The sequence below is a fragment of the Rissa tridactyla genome, chromosome 7, assembly GCF_028500815.1.
Source record: "Rissa tridactyla isolate bRisTri1 chromosome 7, bRisTri1.patW.cur.20221130, whole genome shotgun sequence".
NCBI lineage: Eukaryota > Metazoa > Chordata > Aves > Charadriiformes > Laridae > Rissa > Rissa tridactyla.
In genome coordinates this window covers 25707685-25733902 of record NC_071472.1, presented here as the reverse complement: position 1 = coordinate 25733902, position 26218 = coordinate 25707685, and the positions used below count along the sequence as shown (strand labels likewise).

At 40.0% G+C, this 26218-nt stretch overlaps 1 protein-coding gene across 5 annotated transcripts in view; it reads right to left on the bottom strand.

The window, feature by feature from the left end:
• MAP3K20 (mitogen-activated protein kinase kinase kinase 20) overlaps positions 1–26218 on the bottom strand; it is a 96062-nt gene that overhangs the window by 35743 nt on the left and 34101 nt on the right. For all 5 annotated transcript variants that reach the window (XM_054207728.1, XM_054207725.1, XM_054207724.1 and 2 more), the window contains 8 exons: positions 23926–24027; positions 23073–23138; positions 22057–22085; positions 21804–21941; positions 15680–15766; positions 12015–12089; positions 6107–6213; positions 286–421 (listed from right to left, as the gene is read on the bottom strand). In XM_054207728.1, coding sequence (XP_054063703.1) covers positions 286–421; positions 6107–6213; positions 12015–12089; positions 15680–15766; positions 21804–21941; positions 22057–22085; positions 23073–23138; positions 23926–24027 — 740 coding nt within the window. The remainder of the gene's footprint in view (positions 1–285; positions 422–6106; positions 6214–12014; positions 12090–15679; positions 15767–21803; positions 21942–22056; positions 22086–23072; positions 23139–23925; positions 24028–26218) is intronic.

The window sequence follows — 26218 nt, the reverse complement described above, 5'->3', positions numbered from 1 at the left end:
TCAACCTTCAAAGCTGAGAACTGTAATTAAATCAAGGTGAAACTACTTAAGTGCCCATGGCACAATATGAACTATCAGCAATATCTGATATCTAATGTATTAGATGAAATTTTTAAAAATAGTATAGCTATTTGCAGTGATGTAATAAATAAGACTTTAATTGGCCCAAAGGAACAACTAAAGAAAATAGGGGCACTATTTCCTCGGTGTGTCTTTAGATTTACATAGACAAAGCTCCAATTACTTTCTGAAGAAAGATGAAAGGTTGAATTATTGTCTACTTACAGGAGTATTGGACTGTTCAGTTAACTTCTGCTCCCACATCCTCAAACGTCGCTCCCGTTCCTTTAGTTCCTGCTCTTTAAAGCTCAGATCACGCTCCAGTTTCTTTAGTCTCTCTAAGGTTGCCTCAATTTCACATCTGCACAGAGACAATTTGTTACGTCTTGTCTTTTCCTGACAGATATAAATTGTTCATAATTCCCACTTGAATGTTAATTAAATGTGAAAGGCTGAAAAGTACAATACTAACTCAAGCAGTTCATTTAATTACCAAATGCAAAGCCTTTCAGAGCTTTAAGAACTGGCAATGTTTATACTTGAGAATACCACAATACCTTCAGTTGAAGAAAAATAACATTTGAAAGAGTAAAACGCCATATAATAACAACATTTTAAAAACTAAAATGCTGTCTTTTCCCTCAACATCGTGAAACATGATCTTAATCATAAAGAAACTGCACTAAGAACTAGTAACAGGTCAATCATTAGCAACACAACACGGGCAGTCTAAGAGGCCCCGCTGCCTGGGTTTATAACTTGGCTATAAATATTATTTGGACTTATACTCAAAATACACAGAACCAGCACTAGGCTGTTCTTCCCACTTACCTTCCTGTTTCTCTAGGTGAGGATAAAAGAACAAGAATATAAACCATGATACGACCCAGCCCTGCAAAAGGCTACAAATACAAGCTTCTCAAGTCTGGCATAGTTAATAAAAGGATTTGGTACTTTCCTCTGCTTCTCACCATACATGCAAAGGTGTGAAAAATAAGAAAGGCAGGAAATGAGGGCAGTACTCTAAGAAGCTTCAAGATACTGTCTTTATTGGCTTGCACTGCATGTGCCTCATCCCCTAAGAAAGCGATTTCCTTTGACATGCTTCCTGACAGGCAGTATCTTTTAAATACACGAACTGAACTGAACTCTTGGAAAAGAGTTGAACAAGTTTTGCGCTGCAAATGCATGGGTGAATACTAGAAAGTACACAAAAGTAATTCTGCCACTAAATTCAGCCACATTTTTTGCTTGTGGGATAACCAAAGAAAAACCTCCCATTTGGATCAGAGGTTGCATTTGCATTTAACAAACCGTTTCTGTGACTGTTTGGGAGACTGTGCACTGCCTGCCACCTGTGTCCTGACCAGTACTTCAACTGTTCCCTATTCACAGCGTGGGAATCATCAACTGCAGCGTTTCATTTTCCTCCTGGAGAGAGCACGCTCCTAAGGAGACAAGAGATCCTAAAGAGAGCTCTGAAGATAGCTACTGAGACTCTGCAATGCCAAATCTTCTGCTCAAACTTTCACAACTTCTTCCCTTCATAAACACGCCATAAACAAAATCTCCTCCTTCTGATGTTTTCAAAAAGAAAATAAAAGGACTAACAGAGTTAGTTTTCATTTCTATTGGGGGGATGGGGGTGGGGAGATAATAGGAAAAAAGTGAGTATTTCTTCCTGTAAATATCCTGCCCTAGCATGGCATGATTAAGTTCTCCAGTATCAACCTAAAGGAGTTCAGCCTCTCAATGTGGGAAAATGCATACACAAATTTTAAGTCAATGAAACAACTTAAATATTCCAAATCTTATAGATTTTTTTTATTTTAGTAACACACCTCTGTCAGAGAGTAAAGCTCACAAAGTACAGTGAAAGGATTCAGGGGTGGGAGAACGAGCAAACTCTACGACCACGCTTAATTCTACTGCAAAAATCAGCCACCTGGGGCAAGGGCATTTATCACACTTAAATCCCGCTGAGCGAGCTCTTCGATGTAGTGGTCAGAACAAATGCCCCTCGCAATTATTATGCTTCAGATTTCAAGCAAAACCCTCTCCCATATTTAGGCATGCAAAGGTGAGGGGCTGATCCCGGTGCTGGGGGGAAAGTGGTCACACATCCTAATGAAGGAAAAAACATCCATCCTAATAAAGGAACAAAACAAAAACGCTCTAGATAAAAGGTCAGAAAGTGACTCCAAGCGTGCATTTCCCTTTGTAAAACCCTTCTGCCAGGTGCAATATATACTATGCAATCTACTGCGGGGGAGGATAGTTGCAAGTGCTGCTTTCCTTAGTTTGTCTCTCAACTTCACTACTACTTACACACAACTCTGTAATTTTTAAAATATGTAAATTAAGGTTCTCTTTTAAATAACATTCTGCACTAGGAAAGTCCTGGTAACAATAGCTTTCTATATGTCAAAAGTCTATTTTGTGTGGTAATTACCTCTCTTCATTAGACAGAAACTTCTCTTATAATAAAAGGTCAGCCTGTGAAAACAGTTGCATTCTGAGAAATAATTCCACTGTATAATAAAACTGTGTAATTAAAGAGAGAGCTACCGTACATTGCCCAGTTAATGAGTCTTACTTCATAAATGAAGCAGCTTGAAACATTATACATGGTAGAGCATGTGGATTTGTTTGCTCCTGTAGTTCTGCAGTCTGAGCACACTGTCTTTTCTAGAATAATCTCATTCTGTGACACTGAGGAATGTATACTGTACTGTTAGAAATTATAATGATGAACACTCACAGATTAAAAATAATGACTGGCATTTGTTTATATGTCTTGAATTGCTACTGATACACTAATATAAGTATCCCTAATAGACTATTTTAATCATTAGAACAGCCGCTCGTGGGGAGAGGGTAGAAGGAGAAATGCAGTTAGTATATATGACTAAATGCAGACAAATGTGATGTCTCACTGAATTGGAACATCATTACTTCAATAGTAATTTTTTCCTACTGTAATAAAAGTGACTTGAGAAAGACATGAAGGCAGACCCGTGCAACTGAGCCGTAAGATAGGGCTGCTATTTGATAAAATAATAAAAATGTGAAGGGTAGAACAGTTAGGAAATAAAATACTGACTTATTTTAAGGAAACGACAGAACAGGCAGATTAATGTATTAATTATTATTAATGTATTATTAACAGAAACATCAAGACCAGTAAATATTGCAAATAAGACCACACTAAAGATAGGTCAAAGTGTCATTTATCTTGTCACCTCTGTGAGTCCTGCATAAACTGAGCCCACTCTCAGTTTTCAAGTCAGCCAGTCAGAGAGGCTGAAGACTGGTTACCTGCTGTTACAGATGCATTTTTTGCACGTCTCTACACAAAACAAACCTGCTCTTTTTTTGAGTGGGAAAAAATGTAATCCAGCTTGTCTGAGCTTTGATTTGCTTTGATAAGAGCAGTATCCTTGTGAAAGTGCGGTATGTGGATCACTAATTTGGATGTCCCTCAAAGAACAAGCGTCACCTTCACTTTTCCCAAGCCCATCCTTCTCCAGGGCTCTGACAGCCAGGCTTCATTAAAATTCCCTATTTCTTGGTAATACATCTCATTCTTTCCCTACTGCTGGTCCAACTATCTCTTTGCAAATCACTACAGGATAAAAAATAAAATAATTAAAAAAAAGAGCAATGAGTAAAAAGCAAACATTTTTCAATGCAGAAGTTAAACCACATTGAACTTCTGCGCAACCGTTCTCAGAAATGGTCTTAGTCTGCTTTTGTTTATCCCTTGGGATCACTTTATGTATACAACTCCTTCATCTACTCTAACTTGCATATTTTTTGAATACTTTCTATTAATTTGGCTTAACCTTCATGAGTGTTTCCGTACAGACATGGCTTTTGCATCAGGGAAGGCAGCCGTTACCAGAACTGACGTATGAGAGTGTCGCTCTCACCCAGCTCCTGAGCAAGTCCCCACACGACTTGGGATCTTTCTGCACTTTGTGTTTCATTTCGGCTTAATTCAGAAATCAACTTTGCTTTCAGGCAAATCATGCCCTATCATGAAATCATTTTTTCTCTCTCATAGTTCCTTGTCTCCAAGTTATTTATTCTTAAAAAAAAAAAAAAAAAAAAAAAAAAAGAGACCCACCAAATTTACCTTTAACACAAGTCTCCATGGTAAGACGTTTTCCCATGACTCGGTAGTGCCAAAGAACTTTTTGTTTCTCCATGGCTTTTAATTAACACCTTGTTAGCCACTCCTCATCTGAACAATTCAGGTCCATCAAAATAAAATTTGCAAGAAATACTTGGGCTACTTGAGTCACACTCCAAGAAATTAATCAGTTTAGTAAGAAAAGAGAAGTTTAATGTAACCAAATGTCAATTAGCATGGCTTTTATTCTGCTATATTAGCAAGATTTAAGTAGTTATTTGCTTCTTCTAGAGGAATTTGAGTACTTGCTCATCTTTTAAATAATTATTTTTACTATCCAGGAGTGTATAAGAAACCCCTCCCTGGGGGATATTTTTCTTCCAACACTCCTTGTATTCTATTCCATCTGCTACCAAAACCACAATGTCCAGAGTCTACATAATTAATGGTAACCAAGAAATATGTTTTTATACTCTAAATACCTGAAATTTGTCCCGAGCCTTAGAATATGGATTGGGGGCTGGGGAGAGAGCATCCTGATGGCTCGTAAAAGCACCACCACGGATAAAATCAGTGACCGAGCACATCCCACGGGACCACTCCGGGGGTTGGAAGGGGGCGTCCACCCCTCGCAGCCCCCTCCGCAGGGGAGCGCGGCCCGGGCCCCGCCGCCCCGGTGGCGGTGCGGGTGCCGCAGGTCGCGGCTGTCGCCAGGAGGTGGCGCGCCGCCGCCGTCGCCGCTGAGTCAGGGCAGGAGCGGCCCCGGCCCGGGCTATTTATAATAACTCCCACCATGTGATCGCCAGCTCACTTTTTCCACTCGCCCGATTAAAACGATACGTCGCGATTTGCCTTGGTTGGAAGTCCGCGGAGGAAACGTGGGATGCTGGTTTTGAGACAAGCCCCGTCTCCGTGGGCTCTGCCCACCCCCGTCCTCCATCCACCCACAGCCCTGCTCCAGGGGTTCTTCGATTCCCGGCCCCGGCTGCAGGCAGGGAATCTTTTCAATATCTCTGCTCCCAGCTTACCTGGAGCGGGGCCAGCGCCGCTTAATATAGACTGAGGCACGATCGTCTGGTAAAAATCTCCTGCCCATGCAGATCTGTTTTCAAATTTTCTTTTCCAAACAGAAGGATGTACTGCGAATCAGCAAGCTTTCTGCCTGACAAATAAGCTTCAGGGACAGGCTTGCCTTTTTTTTTTTTTTTTTTAAGAAGTTTTTGGCACATGACGAAAATAGGCTGGAACTTTTACTGTAAAACTGTGTCATGTAATAAAATTTTCTCGGCTCTCATCTCTGTTTATAATCACTTATGAATAAAAATTCCAGCCAGCAACGGGTAAAGTCACATGCTCAGGCAATGCGGGTGCACTACGCAAAACTAGGGCTGGCCTGGGCATATGCTGAATGCGGGGACACAGGTTAATACAAAGGAGAGAATGCAGAAAAAATGGCAGAACATATACAAGCAAAGACAAATGGAGGCATGGTTTGAAAGTGTATCCTTTTATGCCCTTTATCCCTTTTTTTTTTTTTAAATATAAACATATGCCTATACATTTTCTATGAAAATTGCATCAGACAGACATTGTTTCACCCTCGTATTATTGACTGAAAAACGCATAATTGGTTTTAAGATGTGCATCACAAACCCATAAATACCATGATACCTAAACCAGTGTAATAATAAATACAGGGTACAGCTAAGTGTATTGGCTCCTAATACAAGTTTCACAACATTCTGGGCATTCCTGAAAAAAAAACAAGGTAAGTTACGTTCTAAAAATACCACAACACAGATATTTTCTACTAATACATCACCGGAGTCTGATGTCCTTCTGAAGAATATGGACTCACACCATTTCAAAGGAAAACCACGTTCTTTCATTTTTGGGATGAAGGAAACTTACCTCCACTCCGCCTTGTTATGCAGGAATGAGTTACACTGGTCTGGAAGGTTGCTGTCATTTGACATGGATTCCAGGATTGAAATGATCTGCTTGAAAGATGGCCTTTTCTGAAGACAAAAAACAAAAAAAGAAAAACACCAAAACAAAACACAGCGTTTGCATTCATATACAACTATGTAAAATTAGTTGCAGGAATTTTTCAACTGGAAGACTGCAAGCAACAGCAATTGGGATGCTGCTTTCTGAATACAGCATCCTGTGTATTTGTAAATTTGTGAGGTTTTTTTTGTTCTTCCCGTTGAAGAAAAGGTCAGTTTGGGAAGAGTCACATAAAGTACCAGGACTCAAGCCTTAGCTTGGTCTCCCATATCTACCAGTAAAACCTTTTGGTACTCAATAAGAGTGTTAAACGACATTAGTAGCATCAATAACCATGAAGATTCTTAACTCTAAATAATAAAGTTTTCCTCAAGCTAAGAAGGAAATACTGCCAAAAAGAGAAGGTCAGACCCATTAGCAACTGGTAATTAGACAGATGCCCTTTTACAGGTAAGTAACCCAAACTCTTTATTGTGTGAACAAGCTATTTAGCTGCCCATCAAAAATGGGTTTCTGGCTTGCAGAGAAGGACTGACTTTCTACAAAACCCTCTCCCTTAGCTACTCAGGAGCAGCCAGGGAAGGAGGTAAGACTGAGGCTAGACAAGGACGTCTCGCCTGGCAGCCAAGCTCGTGTCACTGGTGCCTGGGGTCTTCTGTCCTGGCCTCATTTACTGAACTTTCTGTTCCTGGGCTCTCCATCCAGCACCCACTGTGCTCACTGGTCACAGAGAGCGGTTAAAACTTATCTGTATTTTCTACTTTCCCCTTAGTCCCAAAAGGAAGCTATGAAGTATGATAATAACTGAAAACTGAAAAAGCCAGAGTTAAATGTGTTTCTTGAAAGAGCGCTGACTCTGTTAGTCTGTTTGACAGACCCCAGACAAGGTTGAGACAAAAGGTTGAAACAAAATGTAGATACATAATAAGGGGATGATGCACATTCTCTCTCTATCGCGCCTGTAATTATACCATTTCTGCTAAAATTACAGATGCCACAATTAAAACGTGCATTTTAATTTGGGAGCACAAAAACAATTAGGAACAATGCTGAGGTGTCTCTCCCAGGAAGATCCAAGTGATTTCCACATTATAAAAGAAAGACAATTTCTTTATTTTAAATGTCAAACAGCATGAAAAAGTGTCAAATGCATAACAAAAAAAAAAAAAAAAAAAAAGACAAGCTCTCTCATACTGCAATGCTGCGCTATTTGGCTGTAACTGGAGGCTTTGTCTGTCATTTTTTGGTCCATCTCCATGATTTCAGGCAGCGGGCAGTTGGATGAGCGATGCAGATTTTCTTTGCAGCGCTTGCCCCCACCACCATGTGCTTCTGGCCCCCAGCCTGGCATCCACAGAGTGGCAACCCAGGCATGTCAAGCAGCATGGCAGCAGGGGCCTACCCAGCATCTAGTCCCAGTGTGGAAGCCCAACGGGTCCCCCTGCATTTACAGGGCGGCTGGGGGAGGCAGCAGTTGTCCCCCTACGTGCAATGATGCTGCTAAGACCTGCCATGGCTGAGCAGAGCCCCTGAACATGCCCGGGAAGAGCTCCAATCTCCCCAGTCAGGGAGCATGTTGCAGGAGGGGGTACAAAGCACTAAATGCACCACTGGCACCAACCGGGGCAACACAACTCTGGTGCAGTTTTGGGTAAGGAGAACTTTCCAACAGCCCTCACAGCCTTCTTGCTGCTACAGCTGCATCTCTTGTAACCACCCCAGTGGGTGTGACCTGTTGAGGGGATTAAAGAGCTTCCCAAATGGTGAGGAAGCTGCCAGACAGGAGATCGTGGCTCCCCACCAATACACCAGGGTCCTGCTGCTGCTACGTACAGTCCATAGACTGGCAGGTGCATAACGTGCCTTTACTAAACTAATTCTGTTTTCAGAAAGAGACAAAGGGCAAACATCCCCATGCTGCATTGATTACAATATTTTATGGCTTATGTAGGATTCTTTTACAAAACACTTCCACGAGTTTTCCTTGGTCCTTCTTCTGGAGCCCCTCTGCTGTGAGGACAAGCTGAGGGAGCTGGGGTTGTTCAGCCTGGAGAAGGCGCCAGGGAGACCTTTAGATGCTTTCCAGTACCTAAAGGGGGCCCACAGGAAAGATGTGGAGGGACTCTATCAGGGAGTGTAATGATAGGACATGGGGTAACGGTTTTAAACTGAAAGAGAGTAGATTTAGATTGGATATCAGGAAGAAATTCTTTACCGTGAGGGTGGTGAGGCACTGGAACAAGTTGCCCAGGGAGGTTGTGGATGCTTCATCCCTGGAAGTGTTCAACACCAGGCTGGATGGGGCTTTGCACAACCTCGTCTAGTGGGAGGTGTCCCTGCCCATGGCAAGGGGGGGTGGAACAAGATGATCTTTAAGATCCCTTCCAACCCAAACCATTCTATGATTCTTTCTCAAGAGTATGCCAGGAAGTACAGGGCAGGGCTGACACCAAGTGAGCACAGTCAACACTACTGTCAGGCCTGCCTGGAGTAACTGGAGTGGAGACAATGACAGAGAACAGGGCTTTACTAAGGGCAGGTGAAAGCACCGACTGACTGATTTGGAAAGAGCAGCAACATACGCTCTTTGGGTCCTACACTACAGGCAAAGGAGCTGTTGAGTCGTGCAACTAGAGCTGGACCAAACGCACAGTCGTACAGTACTGACAAAGCTTGTACATCTCTGGCTGTGCCATTTCTGTGACCAGCCACCAGCTACCCTGCCACATTTACAGGTACCAGCTTTCCCAGGAGGCAAAGCTGTCAGGAAGGCACAAGTCTACACTGCCATGTGGTGGTTTCTTCCCCCTAGACAAGAATAATTTCAGATTTAATAAATGCACTCTAAGTGCAGACTGATACCTGGTTAAAACTGGCAATTAGTGATTGTTGAAACTGGAAGCCCAAGCTAAGAAGCTTTTTTTTTTAAAAAAATCTTCTTCTGAGTGGATGACTGCTTAGCGCTTTCGAGAAAATCAGGCATCTCAAGTCATTCCTCATAAGAGATTCTTAAAATATCGAGGCACGAGTCGCCTTTGAAAATTGCTTCCCTTTATATCCGTGATGTCTCATACAAAAATCTTTAAAATATATGCCCCTCTAGAAATAATTCTGGCTAATGTTTTCACTGTTTCCTTCCACTCAGTATTTCTTACTAAACAGGTCTGCATAAAACCAGGATATTTAACCCATATGGCTTTTCTTTCTTGCTGCTTCTCTGTTCCTAGGTTTCTGGTTTCCATTAAAATGTCCAGTAATTTATAAACATCTTTGATGTTAAAGTGGGGATAAACTGAAGGAACAGATGAAATGAGAAAGAACCACTCACCTGTGTCTCAAAAGCCAGTATCCCCAGTAAACAAAGGCATCAGTGATGAGCAACCTTGTTTGTACAATTATCTAGTACCCAGGCAAAAGCAGCTGGTTTGGTAGGGATTTTAACATGTGGAAGTAGTTATTTAAGAGACTTAGTTAAGACAGATATTATTCTTTAATAAGTACTAACTTAAAATAATTAATAATTAGCATTTTAGTAAAACGCTTTGAACCCACTAGGGACTGTTTCAACTACCACAGTTTAAACTTTATAAAGACTACCATTACAAATATCACGTGGAGCAATGCACTGCAGACATTTTTCTCCATGTATGAAGAAATTCTTAAGAATTCAAAGCAAAGTTAATAACTCTGTCCATTCCCATGAGGAAGTTGCACTGCCTGAGCAGAGTCTGACACTCCAGCTGCTCTGCAGCAGCTCTCCAAGTGTATTCCTTAGCTCCACAGTAAATGCACATCCCTCTTTCCTCAGCAGTAAGCCACCTACAGATACCTTGTGCTTTCTGTGGGCTGAAAGTATGCACGTTAGCAATTGCTTTTGAGCAGCCGACATCCTCAAGCTCACCCCCACTTGACCTTCAGTAACTTGTTCACGCATCCACTATCTGATTTTCTAAAACTAATCCTGGCAAAGAGGGAATGTTACAGAGAGCAGTATTTTAGAGGAGTGTGCTCCATCTTTTGGCTCGTGTAGGCCACACAGCCTTTTATCAAGGCATTTTTGAGAGCTGTAAGTAGCGATCCTTTCCCAACACGTGACTGAATAAGGTAGTCACATGCCCAAACTGTGACCAGAGATTACTCCATTTCAGCCACGTGAACAAAGCATTTATAATTGCTTAACAGAAGAGAAGCTGCATGAAAAAAGTAGCAAAGAGCAGACTGTCAAAAAACCCATCTAACCTGAGATTCACTCTTTGCACAGATCAGAGGTGCCTCTGGGAACAACGCTCCTAGGAACCAGCCCAAACCCAGGTGAATTGCTCACGCAGACAGAACTCAGCCCGATGGCTGGGCACCCTTCTTTTACAACATGCAGATCCCTCCCTCTCCTCTGTACACTTATATACAGCCAGAGTGCGAGCTGAGCTAGTATGTGCGGCAATTACAGAAAAGAAGCTCCAATAGTTCTTATTCTGTGGCATTTGGTAGTGATGCTGATGCTTGGGAGTAGTTATTAGAGAAACGTTAATTCCCACTGGAAAGTGCTCTTCAGTAATTACTGACCTAGAACTTAAACAGTCTACTTGTAGATTAAAAGACTCAAAGCATTTTTCTCCCCTCCCTTCTGTGGAAAGAATAAAGAGGGAGATATTGTGAATAGCATTTAAATGGGTGTTTATGCAGAAACCACACACTGATGATGGATCTCAGGCTTCCAGATTTATTCTGTAGGAAAGCAACTCCTTGCTTAAAATTAAAAAAAAAAAAAAAAAAAAAAAAAAGGAAGCCAGGAAGGGATATCTCCTTTCTCATATTGCTATTGCTCTTCTGTGGCTACTCTCTGGGAGTAAATTCTCGCTTTAGAGCACCTAAGTGCTATAATTCACCTTGGAATTAATCTTAGTCTCTCTGAAGTAGTAGTTAACTTTCTTCTGAGTTTAAAGGACCAAAGTTCTTCCTGGTGCCTTGACTTGAGAAAAAGAGCATAATTTCCTTTCCTTAACTATCTTTCCCTCTCTCAAATTCCTTCATAGGCAAAGGAAATGTATGCTAATACTTGGTAATAAAGCTAGCTTGCCCACAGGCTCTTTCCAGCCAGTTTTATGTACAACAGGATGGTAGCAGAGTCAATTTAAAGAAGGTAACACCTGCAACCTACAAAATCTTTCACTGAGTAAACACTCTCTTTGATTTCCCTTTTAGTTTATTCTCAGAGGGGCAGATTAACAGTGACAACGGTTTGGCTCTAACCTGTATTTTTACTCTGTTTTCGTGCTTAAGCAGTATATACTACAATACTTCTATTATTATATTATTACAGTATAATAATTATAAGCTCATCATACAAAGTCCTAAGGGAAAAGATTAGGAAAGGTTTAACATTAATTTAGAATATGTTGCTGCCTTTCCTACCCACATTTTATGGATTAACTTATTCTTTACAGGTTTTCAACACAAGGAAGGCATACACATACATCCGAGAAAGATTAAATATTAACTACTGAAAGAAAATAGATAAGAACAATTTTTCACTTGTTCCAAAATGGCTACTATCTCACCCTATTTACAGGCATTGTCTTCAGTAGACAGGTAAATTAGGGATTAAAAGGGAAAGAGAGACATTTAGGTACAAATATGTAAACACATTTAAAAAAAGACACTCTTGGTTGTCTTTGTGAAGAAATGTGTCTACTGTCATGCAGCAATGGTGTTAGCTGGGACTTGTCCCCCAAAGAAACAGTAACACACTTAGCCAAACAAGGCCGGGGAGGGATGGGGTGGTGTAGAAATCAAACACAAATTAAATTACCTTTGAATCAGCATCCCAACATTGGTGCATCAGTTCTGCAAAACTTCTGGGACAACTGCTTGGAATGGTTAATCTCTAAAGGAGAGAGAATGTACCAGTTACTGGAAGCATTTCCCTTTAAGCTGCTACTAATAGATCCCCTATAACAGCAACACAACTACAAGAAGTAAAACAGACTCTTGTTTCATTTAAACACAATATAAGAACTAAGGATTGAGCTATGAAAAAGAAAAGTCAAAATTATTAACGCTAGCAATATGTACAAATTAATAGACCTATAAAAAAGGAATGGAACAAATGCACAAATGGAGTTGCTTAAGAAAGCTTGGAGACAAGGAAGCGAAAACAAGGCAAACTACTTTTAATACTAAAACATAACAGTTTGTGGAGGTTACTGCATGGTATTCTAAGATGCTTGTCAAGATAGGTATAATGTACAGCCTGCCTTAATTCCTTTCTCCCACACAGATGATCCAGCTGTACAATACTACTTTTGATACAACAAATGGCTGAAATGTAGATTACATTAAGTGAGTTGAAAAGAGTTAAGTGAAGCTCTACATGACACAAGAGACGTTTCACGAGCCTGTGGTCAGAAGGATTAATGAGGACACACAGATCTCAGAAAGCACTCACAGAGCACAGTGAACTCATATAAATATTTCCTGATGACTGAAGACAAGGAGTTGCTGGTTATAGGCCAGGACCGCTAACTACAGAGAATTAGTTTGAAGCTCGTTTGATTTCCTTTACTGAGAGTTTTAAACCACGAAAAGATTCCCTCTGTCAGTCTTAGAGGATTTTTAGTTTAAAGACTCTGCCTCCACACTGGAAAGCCTAAAAGCAAATCTGTTCTCATATACACACACCTGGATAGCAAAGCCTCTCCAGTTGAGATTAATGCTGTGCATCCCAACAACACTACACATATAAGGAGATGCCTCTGCTCTCGCTAAGGCAGTTAACTGACTTCAGATGTTTCATACTAAATTAAAAAAAAACATACACAAAAAACAGTTCCTCAGTGAAAACGGGTCCAAATATAAGAGGGGTCAAGCTGGAAAAAGGGTTCCTTGTCTTGCAACAGGTGAGAACCAGATCCTACAGTCTTGTTCAGACCAACCTGCCAGGAAGACCCCTTGATCTGTCCTACTCTTGGCATTTCAGAAGCAAAGCAGAGCAAGTTATGTCAAATTGTACCATTACATTACTGCAACGTGACCTGCCCAGCCTTACAAACCCCATCAGCCAAACTAAATTCTGCTGCACAAGCATTTGAACACCATGAAAACTGGAAATATGAGATACAGAGCCAGGGCACTTTGGAGTTTAATTATTAAAATAATGTAATACCTTAAGGTGCAAAGCTTTCGCTGCGAGAAATACACAGAAATTTGTACAATGCATAAACAAACTGTACTGGTGCTTGATCTCTGGTTGAGTCATTAGCCTAAAAATACACTGGCTAGTCTTGCTACAGTATTTGCCTGTAACCCTCACTGTTCCAGGAGGTGGAAAATCAGTTGTAATCACCATTTATATGTCTCGCTTGTGCAGGATGTTATCTGTCATGTAATAAAGAAGTAGTAGGTTCCAAAAGTGTCGTATTATAATAAAGATGACGTTTCTCAGTGGTAATTTATTATGAGATCATGCCTAGCATAATCTGAACTCTCATGTTTTTATTTTCTGGATTAAAAAAATATATATATAATTATATAGAAACTCTACCAGAATAAAAATAATGCTGTGAAATTATGCAGAGTTGGAAAAGACTCATACAGAATAATTAAAATCCACTTCATTTGTTGGGCTCAGGCTTTGCAAAGGGAGATTTTTAACCCTACGCATTTACGCTTTGGCCTCAGTCCCACACTGATTTTAACAAGAGACTTGCAGCGCAAAAAATGAAGGACTGGCTCAACAGTGATTCAATTCTGTTGTGAACGGGAACCACGCAACCCCACTGATGTCAACAGAGCAAAGTGAGAGCAGAACCTGACCCTCCCACTTGCTTTGGGACATAGAAACTCTGAAGAAAAGTAGCACAAGCTGACTTTTACAAGGCTTATGCCGGGCACGTTCCCTAAATCATGGCCAGAAAAAATAAAAACCATCTAAGCAAGCGTTAACGCCCTCTAAGCTCCCTGGCACCCTTCCAGAGAAGATGGTAGCAACAGGCTAGTGGTACCTGGCAGACAAACAGCTGGCTCTGAAAATGTCACCCCTGAGGTTTCTTCAGCCATGAGTAAAATAAGTGTCATGTCACATTTTGTTCATACTGTGTTTTACACAGTTCCTTGCTCTGGAAAACTGTAGAGAAATGTGTGTTGTACCCTCTGCCAACTTTCTGCAAATGACGACATCTCTTCACAACATTCCCAATGCCACTGTGTAGCCCTTACATAAAACTGCATGTGGTAGGCAGAGGAAAGAAATACAGTTGATGGAAGGAAGGCTTTTTGGTTCAGTCCTTCAAAATGATGTACGAAGCTTTTCCTAAGGAGAAAGAGTCTCTTTGTGCCTCCTGCTCTGATAAACACTGTAGAAGGCCACATTCATAATCTTCACACTGTTAGTGTAGCATTTCCAACTAATCGGTATATCACAGTATCACTCACTGGAATTAATCCAGTCCTCAAATAGAAGAAAAAAAAAAAAAAGAGAGGGGAAAAAAAAAAACACCAACAAAAAATATTAAACTATGAGGAGGAAACTCCTCTGTTTAAAGCATTTTGAGAAACAGTTTATGTAGAATAATAGGTATCTGTATTGTACAGCTACTGCCTCGCCATTGTAATGTTTCCCAAGCTTCCGCTGTGTCTAGATAGAGGAGGTTTCATCTTTGTGGAGGATTTCCATGCTTGTCTGTGTGTGGTACAGTCACAACTTTAAATGTTTTTTAAATGTAGTTACTGTCTTTGATATCAAGGGACTATGTGTTCAGATATACGCTCACATGTCCAACTAACTGAAAGCCTCAATTTGTGAGAAGAAGAAAAGCGAGGCTGGGGACACTGTACAAACGGTGTTTACACCACTGAAGTGCTTTTGAAATGGAAAGACTCTGCGTGAGGAGGCTTGCAGCTATGCCACAGCCTTGCCGATACCAGTGAGGAGCTCATCTTCAATGTAGTGTTGAACGTAGGTGGCAAAACTGTAATTTCTCTCTTTTTTTAAAACTATTTTTTCTTCTTTTATTTTTGAAATTTTCATCTAAGCGGCAGTTTCTTGTACTATAGTGACTCCTGCTGGGAGAGTTAAGTTGAAGTAGCTGAAGGTCTCTTACAGATATATCAACTCCCGGCCAGTAAAAAGATGTCCTAAACGCAGGAGATGGAGTTAAACTGTTCCCCTACCTTGGACGCAATGGCTTCTTTCATCACTAAGAACAAACCCCTAGGTTTTACAATTGAGACTGAGAAACTAGTACAGTACTTGTACAATTTTTGATCTACAGCATCACGACGTGAAGCTGCAACAATTAGATGTAAAGGGTCCATTCATGAGGAATAACATCACTTTGACCCTTTGTGTTAGCTCCTACTGCTAATCTTTCCATACGCGTGAACTTACTTTCAATTTGAAGAAGATGAAAAAGTCTTTTGCAAAACCCCAATACTGTTTTCTGATCTATGTACCTGAATGTAGAAACGTAGTCTTACCTCGTTTTTTTCCACTACAAGCCAAGCTACTTGTAATCCTTCCAAGCCTTTAAAGGGGACCTCCCTTGTTAGCATCTCCCAGAGAACCTGGAACAGAAAAAAAGAAAAGAATTTTTATTTCTGTACTTTGTATTTTAAATACATTATTAAACCTTGATACAGCCCTATTCTGTATCCAATTATCAGGCAACCAGTTTCCATTTGCAGAACTTGGACCAGTGTTTGTGTGCAAGATCCTCTCACTAAATTAATTTGAATGTTTCTGCTTTTTCCTCTACAGAAAAGCCCAGACGAAAAACTGGGTTGTGTGGGATCTAATGCCTACAATTTTGCAAGAGCCATGGAAAACGCTTTTTACTTTCTTTGTACACTATAAAGTTCACATTTGGCAGTTGAGACTTGGGAAGACAATGAACTCCTCTCCTTCTCAGCCCCAACTAGACACATCTTTGCTTTGCAGTCATTTTGCACTTAAAAATATTTCTGTACGATTGCAACTAGTGCTTCCCCATAGTCAGAATACAATCCAAAAGCTATTTTCCTCCTATGATATGCCTATGAAAATATTAAATACAATTTTTCAATCAAAACTGTAATTGTTCATCTCCAAGTATGCGATTATGTTAAACTAAACACTATACAGCATATAGAAAATTACTTTGTTCTCCTCGATATCTTATAGATGCACTGTCCTTCGATATAGAAAGATCTCATTTTGCGTGCTTTTAGCATTTTGGTGACACAATACCCAACAATCCAAGCTACTCTGTAGAAAAGAGTTTGGCATCACCAAAAAGGCTTCAAGTTCAATGAATCCAACTTGCTTTTCTGCCATTGGGACCACATATTGGAGTTCAACCAAATTAACAGGCACTTTGTACCTTCACTTGTATGTGTCTCTTTTTTTTTTTTTCCTCTCTCATTTTTTTAAAATTAGAACCTTCATATACGTATCTTGTTACAAATATATACATGCAAACTTTTTCTTCTGCTCACATACCCAGCATATCAACAAAAAACCCCATCATTTATGTAGGATCTGACCAAATGCATTAAGATCCTTATGCAAGTCTCTATATCCTCACTATTGGAGTTAGTACCCAGGCTTATTCCAGCTACATCATTTTGAATGGACTCTGGCCAGCTATGAAGGTAATTAGAAAGTAAATGCAAGAATATTGGCAGACGCTGCTCAAGCAGAACAAAAAGCATTGCAGCAGAGTTGGGCCTTTAATCAAGTGAACGGGGTACTCCATCAATAGACCTATTTGAATAATTCTGCTTGAGTCAGAAGACTGATTAGTAAAGGTAAGGGTATCTTGGAAAAATAAGTAAAAGGACAGTTTTCCTGACAATAAGAAATATATGGGGAAAGCTATCATAGAGGTATTCAACTCTCCCGTTTGCGTCAATTCATTCCTTTTAGAAGAAAAAGAAAAAAAGGCACCTCAATTTGTAATTCCAATTATCACCTCTCTACTGGTAGAGAAAGAAAATTAACTGTGAGAGAAGAAAGTAATTTAGCAGTACCGTGTACTTCAGACCACAAAGCAGTGTACAAAACAGCCAGCTGTAAACAAAAGCCCCTGGACCAAATCAAACGTGCAGTTGAGCAGCCTTGTAGAACCACTTCATCTGTACGGCTGCTCCAGGAAAACACAGAGAAGAAACTCAAGTTTGGACATCAGTTTGGATGTCCAAACATCAAGTTTGGACAAACTCTACTGCTCTGCTACCTTTCTTTCAGAAGATTGAATTGTAAGGGTTGTCTTGTTTCGTTCATGCACATTAATTTTGTGCAGAACATTTTGCGCAGAATTCCTTTATCATGACACCTTTATAGTGTTTATTTCCACTGCCTGTAAGGATCACTGCCTTCTTAAACCAACAGTGCTGGCTTCAAACACTTCAAGAGAAAAACAGTATAACATCTGACACAATATGGAGAATTTTTCTTAATGCCTTATTATTTACTAATAGTATAAGAAAGTAAAAGATACAAAGGGGGATATCAGAAATCCTTGTATTTATTTACACAGGTTTAGAAAATGTTCTAACAACAATGCAAATTTCACATTCAGGCCAATGGTGTAGATAAAGCCTTTCCTTCCAATGGTGACGTGTCTCTGTCTTCAGTTTTATAGGAGCCTTCAACCCTGTCTCATGAATTAGCTACCCTGAATCATCAGCCAAGGTGAATGATTGCACTATCAGTCTTTTAAAAAGCAGCAAATAGGTATCTTCTGCATTTTTATTTGTCTCTTCCTGCCCCCAGGGTCATTCAGCACCAGAAAAAGCACCTCAACCTGACTTACCCCAGCCTCTTTATTGCAAGGTACGCTATGTTCACGTTCAGAACTGGCTCCCCAGCTCACCTCATGTGCAAATCAACCTATCTTCCATTTCTCTTGTAATTTAATTGATACTGACATGGTTCACTTCCCCTCCCATCTCTGATGGTGAGGATCATCTGCTTTCCTGAGGACCTCACGTCTCTGTGATGATGGACAACAGGCGCTCAGAGAAACAGCCACGCTAGACACAACGATGGAAAACAAAGCAAGATCATTTAACGTAGTGGTTTGTAAGCTGTGGCCTCTGAAGATCATAGAATCATAGAATTGTAGAATGATTCTATTGAATGAGTCAATAGAATGATCTAGAATGATTCAAGATGCTGAGCTCTTCTTTGCACACAGAGAAACAGAAAGGAGAGACACATGTATGAATGTTCATCCTCTGCATGAAGCTGAGAATAAGAATTATACCATCTCCAGAAAAAGCTGACACACTTCTGTCAGCTCAGCTGTGTGTTTCAATTTTTATCTTCTCAACTATGTGACAACAACCAAACGGAAAAAAAAAAACCAAAACCCTCACATCCCCGCCCCAGTGCAAAGCCAACAAAGACTCAAAGTGCCATATAGGATAGGGAACATCCAAATGAGTAATTTGAGAAAAAACAAACACTCTGAACACCTTCACTGAAAAAAAATAAGTGTTTTCTCTTGGTAGCAAAGTGTTCCCAGATGAGGGTCAGGAGCCACGATCAGCAGAAGTACAGCGTGAGCAGAACGTGTTGTACTCTCAGAGGTGCTGCCCTTAGGCATGAAAATTAGGTCAGTCTGCTCTGCATTGATCCAAGTGAAAGTTAAAGATCTCATAATTTTTTTCAAAAAGAGCAAGGGATAACCCCTGGAGCTGGCCAACATTCCCTCTATAAATAACGTATGTTCTCATAGCTAAAGCAATGTATGAATTATTGCTAGGAGCGTAACAGCTGCTACATTTAACGGCAGCCTCCATGCTACCAATAGCCAATTAATGCTTTTACTTTTTTGTTCTTGTGTTAAAATAATTCAGCTACATGGCATAAGCTTTGTATGATTAAACATTTATACTGATACACACACACTGCAGTGTACTACAAACAATTTTTGCATGATAATATATTCTGAGCATGTATCTTCATGATTTCAAAACAGCTTTTAGAGTGAACATTGTCATCCCATATACACTTTCATATCTGGAAGAGAAGCACGGAATCATTTTTGAGCAACACACACAATCATAGATTCATTTCTGGGTTGATCACTTGTAACACTTGGTATCTGTTGTTCAATGTATGGATTTGGAAATGGATTAGAAAAGAGAATCACAACGTGGCTGAAGGAAAGTGCAAGATCTGGCTTTGTGTTGTAGTAAGTCTCCTGGAACATTTAGCTTTAGCATTTCATGGCAGTATTATGAATTATTTACTATATATCTCAACGAGACTATATGGACCTATTTAACCATCCATGAAGAGCAGGACAAACTAATCTGAACATTAGCTATAAATATGTATGCAACTGGTCACAAAGAAGAAAATTCATTTTAGCTGAGGAGCAACACAGGCCTGTATGGTTGCAGAAAGACTTTGACACCTGATGGAAAAAAGCTCTCAAACACCTTAAGCGGAATATTTAAAATCACAGACTGGTTGGAAGAAAAAAAATAGCATAAAAGAAATTAAAGAAAACCATGGGGAAGGCGACAAATATTGCAAACAGAATCAAACAGAACATCTATTCCTAGCATCTACTAGTTTACATTTGAAAGGATTCTGTTCTTCGTTAACAGGACTTTAACTGAAGAAAAGCAGATTTGTCTCTCTAGCACAAAAGCTGCTGGTAAGTGTTACACTTTGAGAAGGGATTCTTTAAATTTTGTTTTTATAGATGATAATCATTTGAAGAGACAAAAATACCCTTTCTAAGATTTTTTTGTTTGTTTGTTTTCAGTCTCTAATTAATTCTCTGATTCCTATAACTTATTATAAGGAGATTCCAACTTTCCATATTATATTCGGACAATTCCTTGTTGGTATAACCCCATTATGTCAGTAATTGCATGAACAGGTAACTTGGGCCAGTGCCATTCCTCATTTTTACCCCCGCATCTCCTCTGAAAACAACAGTTTTCCAAGACTAGAGTTATAAAAACACAAATTCATTCCTAAGTGCTTATGAATTCATAAGCTTCTACCCACAGTAGGACACATTAGTTCAAAAAAAATATATTAGAAAATGTGGGTCAAATATTCTTAGGCATACTAAAGTAGCACTATACATCCGCAACCACATTAAAATACTCTAGCAACACCGAACTGCTTTCGTATGGAGGGTAGTTGAGTTTTACCTCCAAGCACAGAACTATCAAAGGAGCTTTACTTTTTGGATGAGGAAAAATAAACTACCCGTGACATACTGATCCCAAGGCTCTGGTAATAGTTGACATGATAAGATATTAAGTAATTTCTTACCTTCTCCCACTTCTAGAACATTATTTAAAGTCAATTCACACCAAGATGACTATGTGGGTAGTCTGAGCTATAAGACCATTTTTGGAATTTCTCCTCTAACATTTTTGCTTTGTTTTGAAACTGGAATGTTTCCCTTCAGTGGATAATATGCCATGGCTTCCAGTAACAGTTTACATTAACATTTACATTTGTTAGCTTATGTTCTCTTACTGTTTGTGACCTAGTTCAGTTAAGCAAGCAAGGATTTTGAGTCTGCCAATATAGGCTTTTTCTCCCTCCTTGCAAACCTTCAATCTTTAATTTGTAAGCGACGCCACATCATCTCGTATCTTATTTTCACTGTAAACAACTGTTTGGCAAAACGTTTAAGTCATCTTCCATTGGGACATCAGCTTTGCTACGTATTGTCATAGGTGCTAGCTTAAAACAATAGTGCCTCCCTCACATCTGCCTCCTCCCATCCCTCAAAGAGAAAGAGGCAATACTTGACAGGTACTGAAAGAATTCCTCATTCTGCCACCCACTGGTTGAATTCAAACCCAAAAATGGTTAATACACAGATATGCCTTTGTCCCCCCAAAGTATTCATTATTGTTCTCTGTCAGAGAAAGGCACACAATTGGCTATTTCTAGCCTATTCTGTATTGCAGAGCAAAACCAAATTAGAGTTTAACTGTGGACAGGGTGAAATAATTCACATTATGGTACCTGCAAACCTGACACTGTGATGAACCATAACGGATTGTTCCCCCTTCAGAAAAATGGCAAAGCCATGCTGGCCTTTGCTAAATGTTTAGATGCGGACTCTACCACCACAAGAGGCACAGTCTTCTGTTCTCACAGCTAATGACAGCAGGGTCTTTCAAACAATTAAGCATGGAGAAGTGGCTTACTTTTTAATATAAAATCAGTGACACTCCATTTTATGGAAAGTGGAATCCTAATGAGTTCATCCTGTTACACACCTATTGCAACACAACCTTTTTCTCTTCCATTCCACTAAAAAACACAAGCAGAGATTCATGATGCAGATTGTTCGGTGGCTCTTGCAAGCCTTCAGACATACACCGAATACTTGTGGTAAAGCACGCGCTTCCCACGCTGGCACACTGCTAATCTAATCAGATAAGGATCTTACTAAACATGCAAGACACTGTTCTTCCTATCATTTTCAAGCATGTAATCATAAATTATGGGTCAGTCAGAAAAAAAAGTGTGATGCTTTTTGTCGTCCTTATTTAGAATTGCTGTTCCTGCATCACATGAGTTCTGTCACACTAGAGATCTGCTACTACACGTAGGGAAGTGAGAAGCACTCACCACTCCATACGAGTATGTGTCACATGTTTCAGACACTGGGAGACTTTGGATAACTTCTGGGGCCATCCATGGAAAAGTGCCCACTAATGACATGTGTGTTGTATGGGAGTGAAACCTTGAGGCACCAAAATCACAGATCTGGCAAAAATAAATAAAAAATAAACAGATATTAGAGTATCAACCTTATTCACTAGGCATCAAAACATCAAGTCAAGCAGCGGCAGCTCTCTACAAATAATTAAAGTGTTCATACCTTTAACACACCATCAGCGGCTATAACAACTGAAAATGAAAAAGCAACAGGTTACAAGAATGCTATTAAAAATAAGCACAATACATTTTCACAGCAAAAGACTTTGCATTTTATCAAGAAAAATGATCATACAGTGAGGCAGCACCTGAACATGCATACACCCACGATTGTCCTGGTTTCTTTGTGAAGCTTTAGAGAACATCTGTTGAATACCTGCAAGCCTCTGAACAAATGCAAACCCTTTCAGGCCTTACCGAGTTCAAAGACAGCAACGCAACTATAGCTAAAATACAGATAAACTCCATTCTCCCCAATGTAGTTAGGCTTAACAAGAAGTGCTCTGAAAGATTCATTAAAAAAAAGGAGAAAACTTAAAACTGAGGTGAGATCTATATTTTTTTGACTATTATCTCCCTACGTGCGTTTTTAAAATCTGTGTCCCTCCTATCCCACTATTAGTAGTGAAAGTTTCATTTAAAAGGCAATGTTCAGCTAATTTTGTAAATGGTTGTCAACTGCCAAATACAGACTAACCAGAGCAGCTCGACACTGAGCACACATTACTCAAAAGCATGAATATCTGTCAAACCTCAAAACAGGCCACAGTAAAGACAAGATTTTCAGATAAGAAATAATAGGCCTTATCCAGTCTATTGCGTCTGGTGTCTGCCAGCCTTTCCTGGTACTCAACCTTTCCCAATAGAAAAAGGAAGCAAGGAGCTTCCAGGCAATGTCTGACAGATGATAAGATGGGTACAATCATGGTCAGCAAGACACAACTTGAAAGAGCCCTCCACAGTGCTCTAAATGATGCCAGGGACCGTAACAAAGCTCAGACGGGCTCGGGATGGGGAGGAGGGAACAGGCTTTTCTGTGCTTCAACAACTCCTAGTGCAGCCTCATGACAAACAAGGCGTGCGTTAGTTCTGCACGTTTACAAAGCTCAGGTACGGATTTAAACGCTACATTAACAGGTAACAGTAAATGAAGTGCGCTTCAGTGTTTTGCTACTTTACCATTCCTGGACTTCAGATCCCTATGGATTACTTTGACTGGAGCTTCCATGTGTAAGTAGTGCATTCCTACACAAAACAAGGGAACAATCCAGTTAGGCAGGCTGATCACCTATCAGCAGTCATGTTTTCTGGTACCCATTAATTGTCCTCATTATGAGTTGGCATATCTGTATGCCATATTGATACGCTGCAGAAGTAAAGCTTCCCATAATCTATTTTGAGTAAAAAACACTAAGCAAAACTCATAAATCTCTCAGAGCATCTATATGGGTATGTTAATGCTTTTATGTTGTATTTGGTTATTTTCTCTAAGGTATTGTCTACACAGGGAAGCTAAGACATGAATTCACTGTTCGTTCTTTAGTTTACACTAATTCTTTTGTGTTCACAGAGAACACAAAGGACAAAACAGCTTGTTGTGAATTATTATATGAAGAATTTCAGTATGTTTGCTGAGAATAAGCCCTTAGCTTCCTTAAATGTCCCAATTCAAATTATGCGCTTTACTTCATAACTACTCTACATCAGCAAAATTATCTTCTTGGGACTTAGGGGCAAACCAGCAGTAAAACTGGCTCACAGAAGCCATTTTCACTCCAGAAATTATTTTGGATTCACAACAAGCAAGGAACATATTAAAAACCACAGTGAATGGGGTTTGAGTTTTTTTTGTTTGGGGGAGTTTTGTTTGGTTTCTTTTTTTGTTTGGGGTTGGGTTTTGTTGTTGGTGGTTTTTTTTCACAACTTGAATAAGGAAATATAGGAAGGCTTTCCTGACTTCATAGGGAAAGCATCTCCAGCTGTACACGTTGCTGGCTGTGTAGGATAGTAACACACCACTCGTCTTGCTTACCTTTAGCTATGTCAGTTGCCCAGGTCATGATATGATCCATATCCATCTCTTCGCTTTTGTTACTATTAATGTAATCAAACAGTGAGCCAGCAGAAGCATACTCTGTTAAAAAACAACAACAAACTCACATGACATTTTTGAACATTGCATCTAAACTGAAAGGTCTCATGGAAACTTCGCCAGTTCCAGAAAGCAGTCAACCTCTACCTTAATGACAAAGCATTTGGGTTCAGCAGCTAACATTATTACTAGTGTAGTAGTAGAATGGCAGTTCAATCAGTAAGTAAAATCGTACATAACAGCAGGAATTAAAATGAGAAGACATTACAAAGGTTCAGCATCAAGAAAGCTCAGGCAAAGCAGTTCAAATTCCAGAAGAAAAGGTTTTGGATGCGCCTTCTTCAGGATCAACAGACCTTTTTCATAACTTCTCTCAACTACACCTACAGAAATCCATATGGGTACAAACAAGAGCTTTTTTGGCCCATTGATGTTTGCAAGTGTGGCAGATGGAATCCAGTCCGACCGTCAGAGCTCGCAGGACTGAGAGCTGGAATAACAAGCTAGTTACACCTACACACATTTAGGTGTGAAACTGGAGACAACTGAAACCTCCACAGCGCCACTTTTATATAACTTGAAATTCTTACATATTTAAACAGTGAAATTGCCGCTCCTGATCAGAAGAGCAATTAATGGATGAGTTTGGTGGTATCGTTTCCAAAGACACACTGGTGAGCAGAACTGCTTATAAAAGATGCGCCATAACAAAGGATATATTTTTAAATTTTTATTATTTTTTTAAAGTAAACCCAGATGTTAAATATACAATGTTCTGTTAGGAAGAAAGTGTTTGCAATAGAAAGGTAAATTGAAATTTTATTTTCCTATTTCCCCATGGAGGAACAGAATAGCAGATCAAATCATTTGTTCATGAAAAAAATGGAAGGATGAATCTAGAGGTCTAGACCTGAGACAAGCAGGCCAGGTTTCCATGTGCTGCAGGTCACGTTCAACAGTCTAAAGGCTGTAGCTCCTCTGCTTAGTATTTATTAAATAAGCTGTATACTTATTTAGTATTCATTCATGTTTCACCAAAAACATAACAGGAGGTTCGCGAGTTGAAGCAGCTGATACATCTTCTTCCACCTGGCTGCCAAGACAGAGTGGGCACGTGCCACCCCGTGTAGCCCAAGTAGCACAAAGACCAGGGAGACGCAAGAAGCAACTTCAAGCCTTCCCTCCCTCTCTCCCAAGGCCATTCAGTGTGCTTCTCGGGCAGAATTTAATACCTACTTACAAGACTCCCAAAATCGTCATACCTAAGGTGGCAAACCAGCTGGTATACAACTGAAATGCTTAATTTCAGTCATTTCAAAGCAGCCACAAAATCATTGCTAAGACTACATCAGATATATCTGAACTGTTGTTAATAATAATATTAATCAATGAATGATACATGATAGGCTAAATGTATAAAAAATAAACATTGTTCTTCATCAAGGAAATCAAAGCCACTGGGAGATCACTGCGTGAGGAAGGAAACTCACTGACAAGACTGAATCTGCAACCTAGAACATGGCAGGCCATATGAAAAGATTCCAGCTCTAAATGAAAGAGGGAGAAAACAGAAGTCCACTGAAAGTAAACACTCAAGTGGCAAATTAGTTCTGGATCATTCCTGCAGGACCTCCCGCTGAAAGAAGCCTCTGCAGGAGACAGAAGCATTGCTTCTGATGTCACCGAAAGAGGAGTAAGCTGCTGACCTGCACATTTCCTCAATTAAAACATACGCTTTTTTTACCCATGATGTCATCAGCTGTCTTATAAATGGATTCTTCAGGAATAGGTTGGCTGCATGCTTTGCATGCCTTTACAAGGCATAATTTGATCCACCAGGGTCAGAGACAACTCAGCTCCCCGAGCCCTTTGCCACTGTGTGAATGGAGGGAAGCAAGGTTCAATAACAAAGCTCGATCCTTTAGTATTTCTTCTATAAATGTATTGTGCCACAGGTTATTACTAGGAGCTTATGGATCTGGAAATCATATTGTGAGGATCATTTTCTGTCAATAATGGAGAAGAGGTATTTGGTTTAGAAAGAAAAGGTCTGAATGCCTGACTGGACCCACCCTGTGATGGGCTGTGGGATACACCGTACGTTTCTGTGCGGACGAGGGGCACAAGCTCCGATAACCTTTTGGGAAGAAGCAGCTGTGGTCAAAAACCAGATCTGCAAGCTAGGCATTGAGACCACTGTTGACAGAGAAGGCCAGTGACATCTAGAATGATG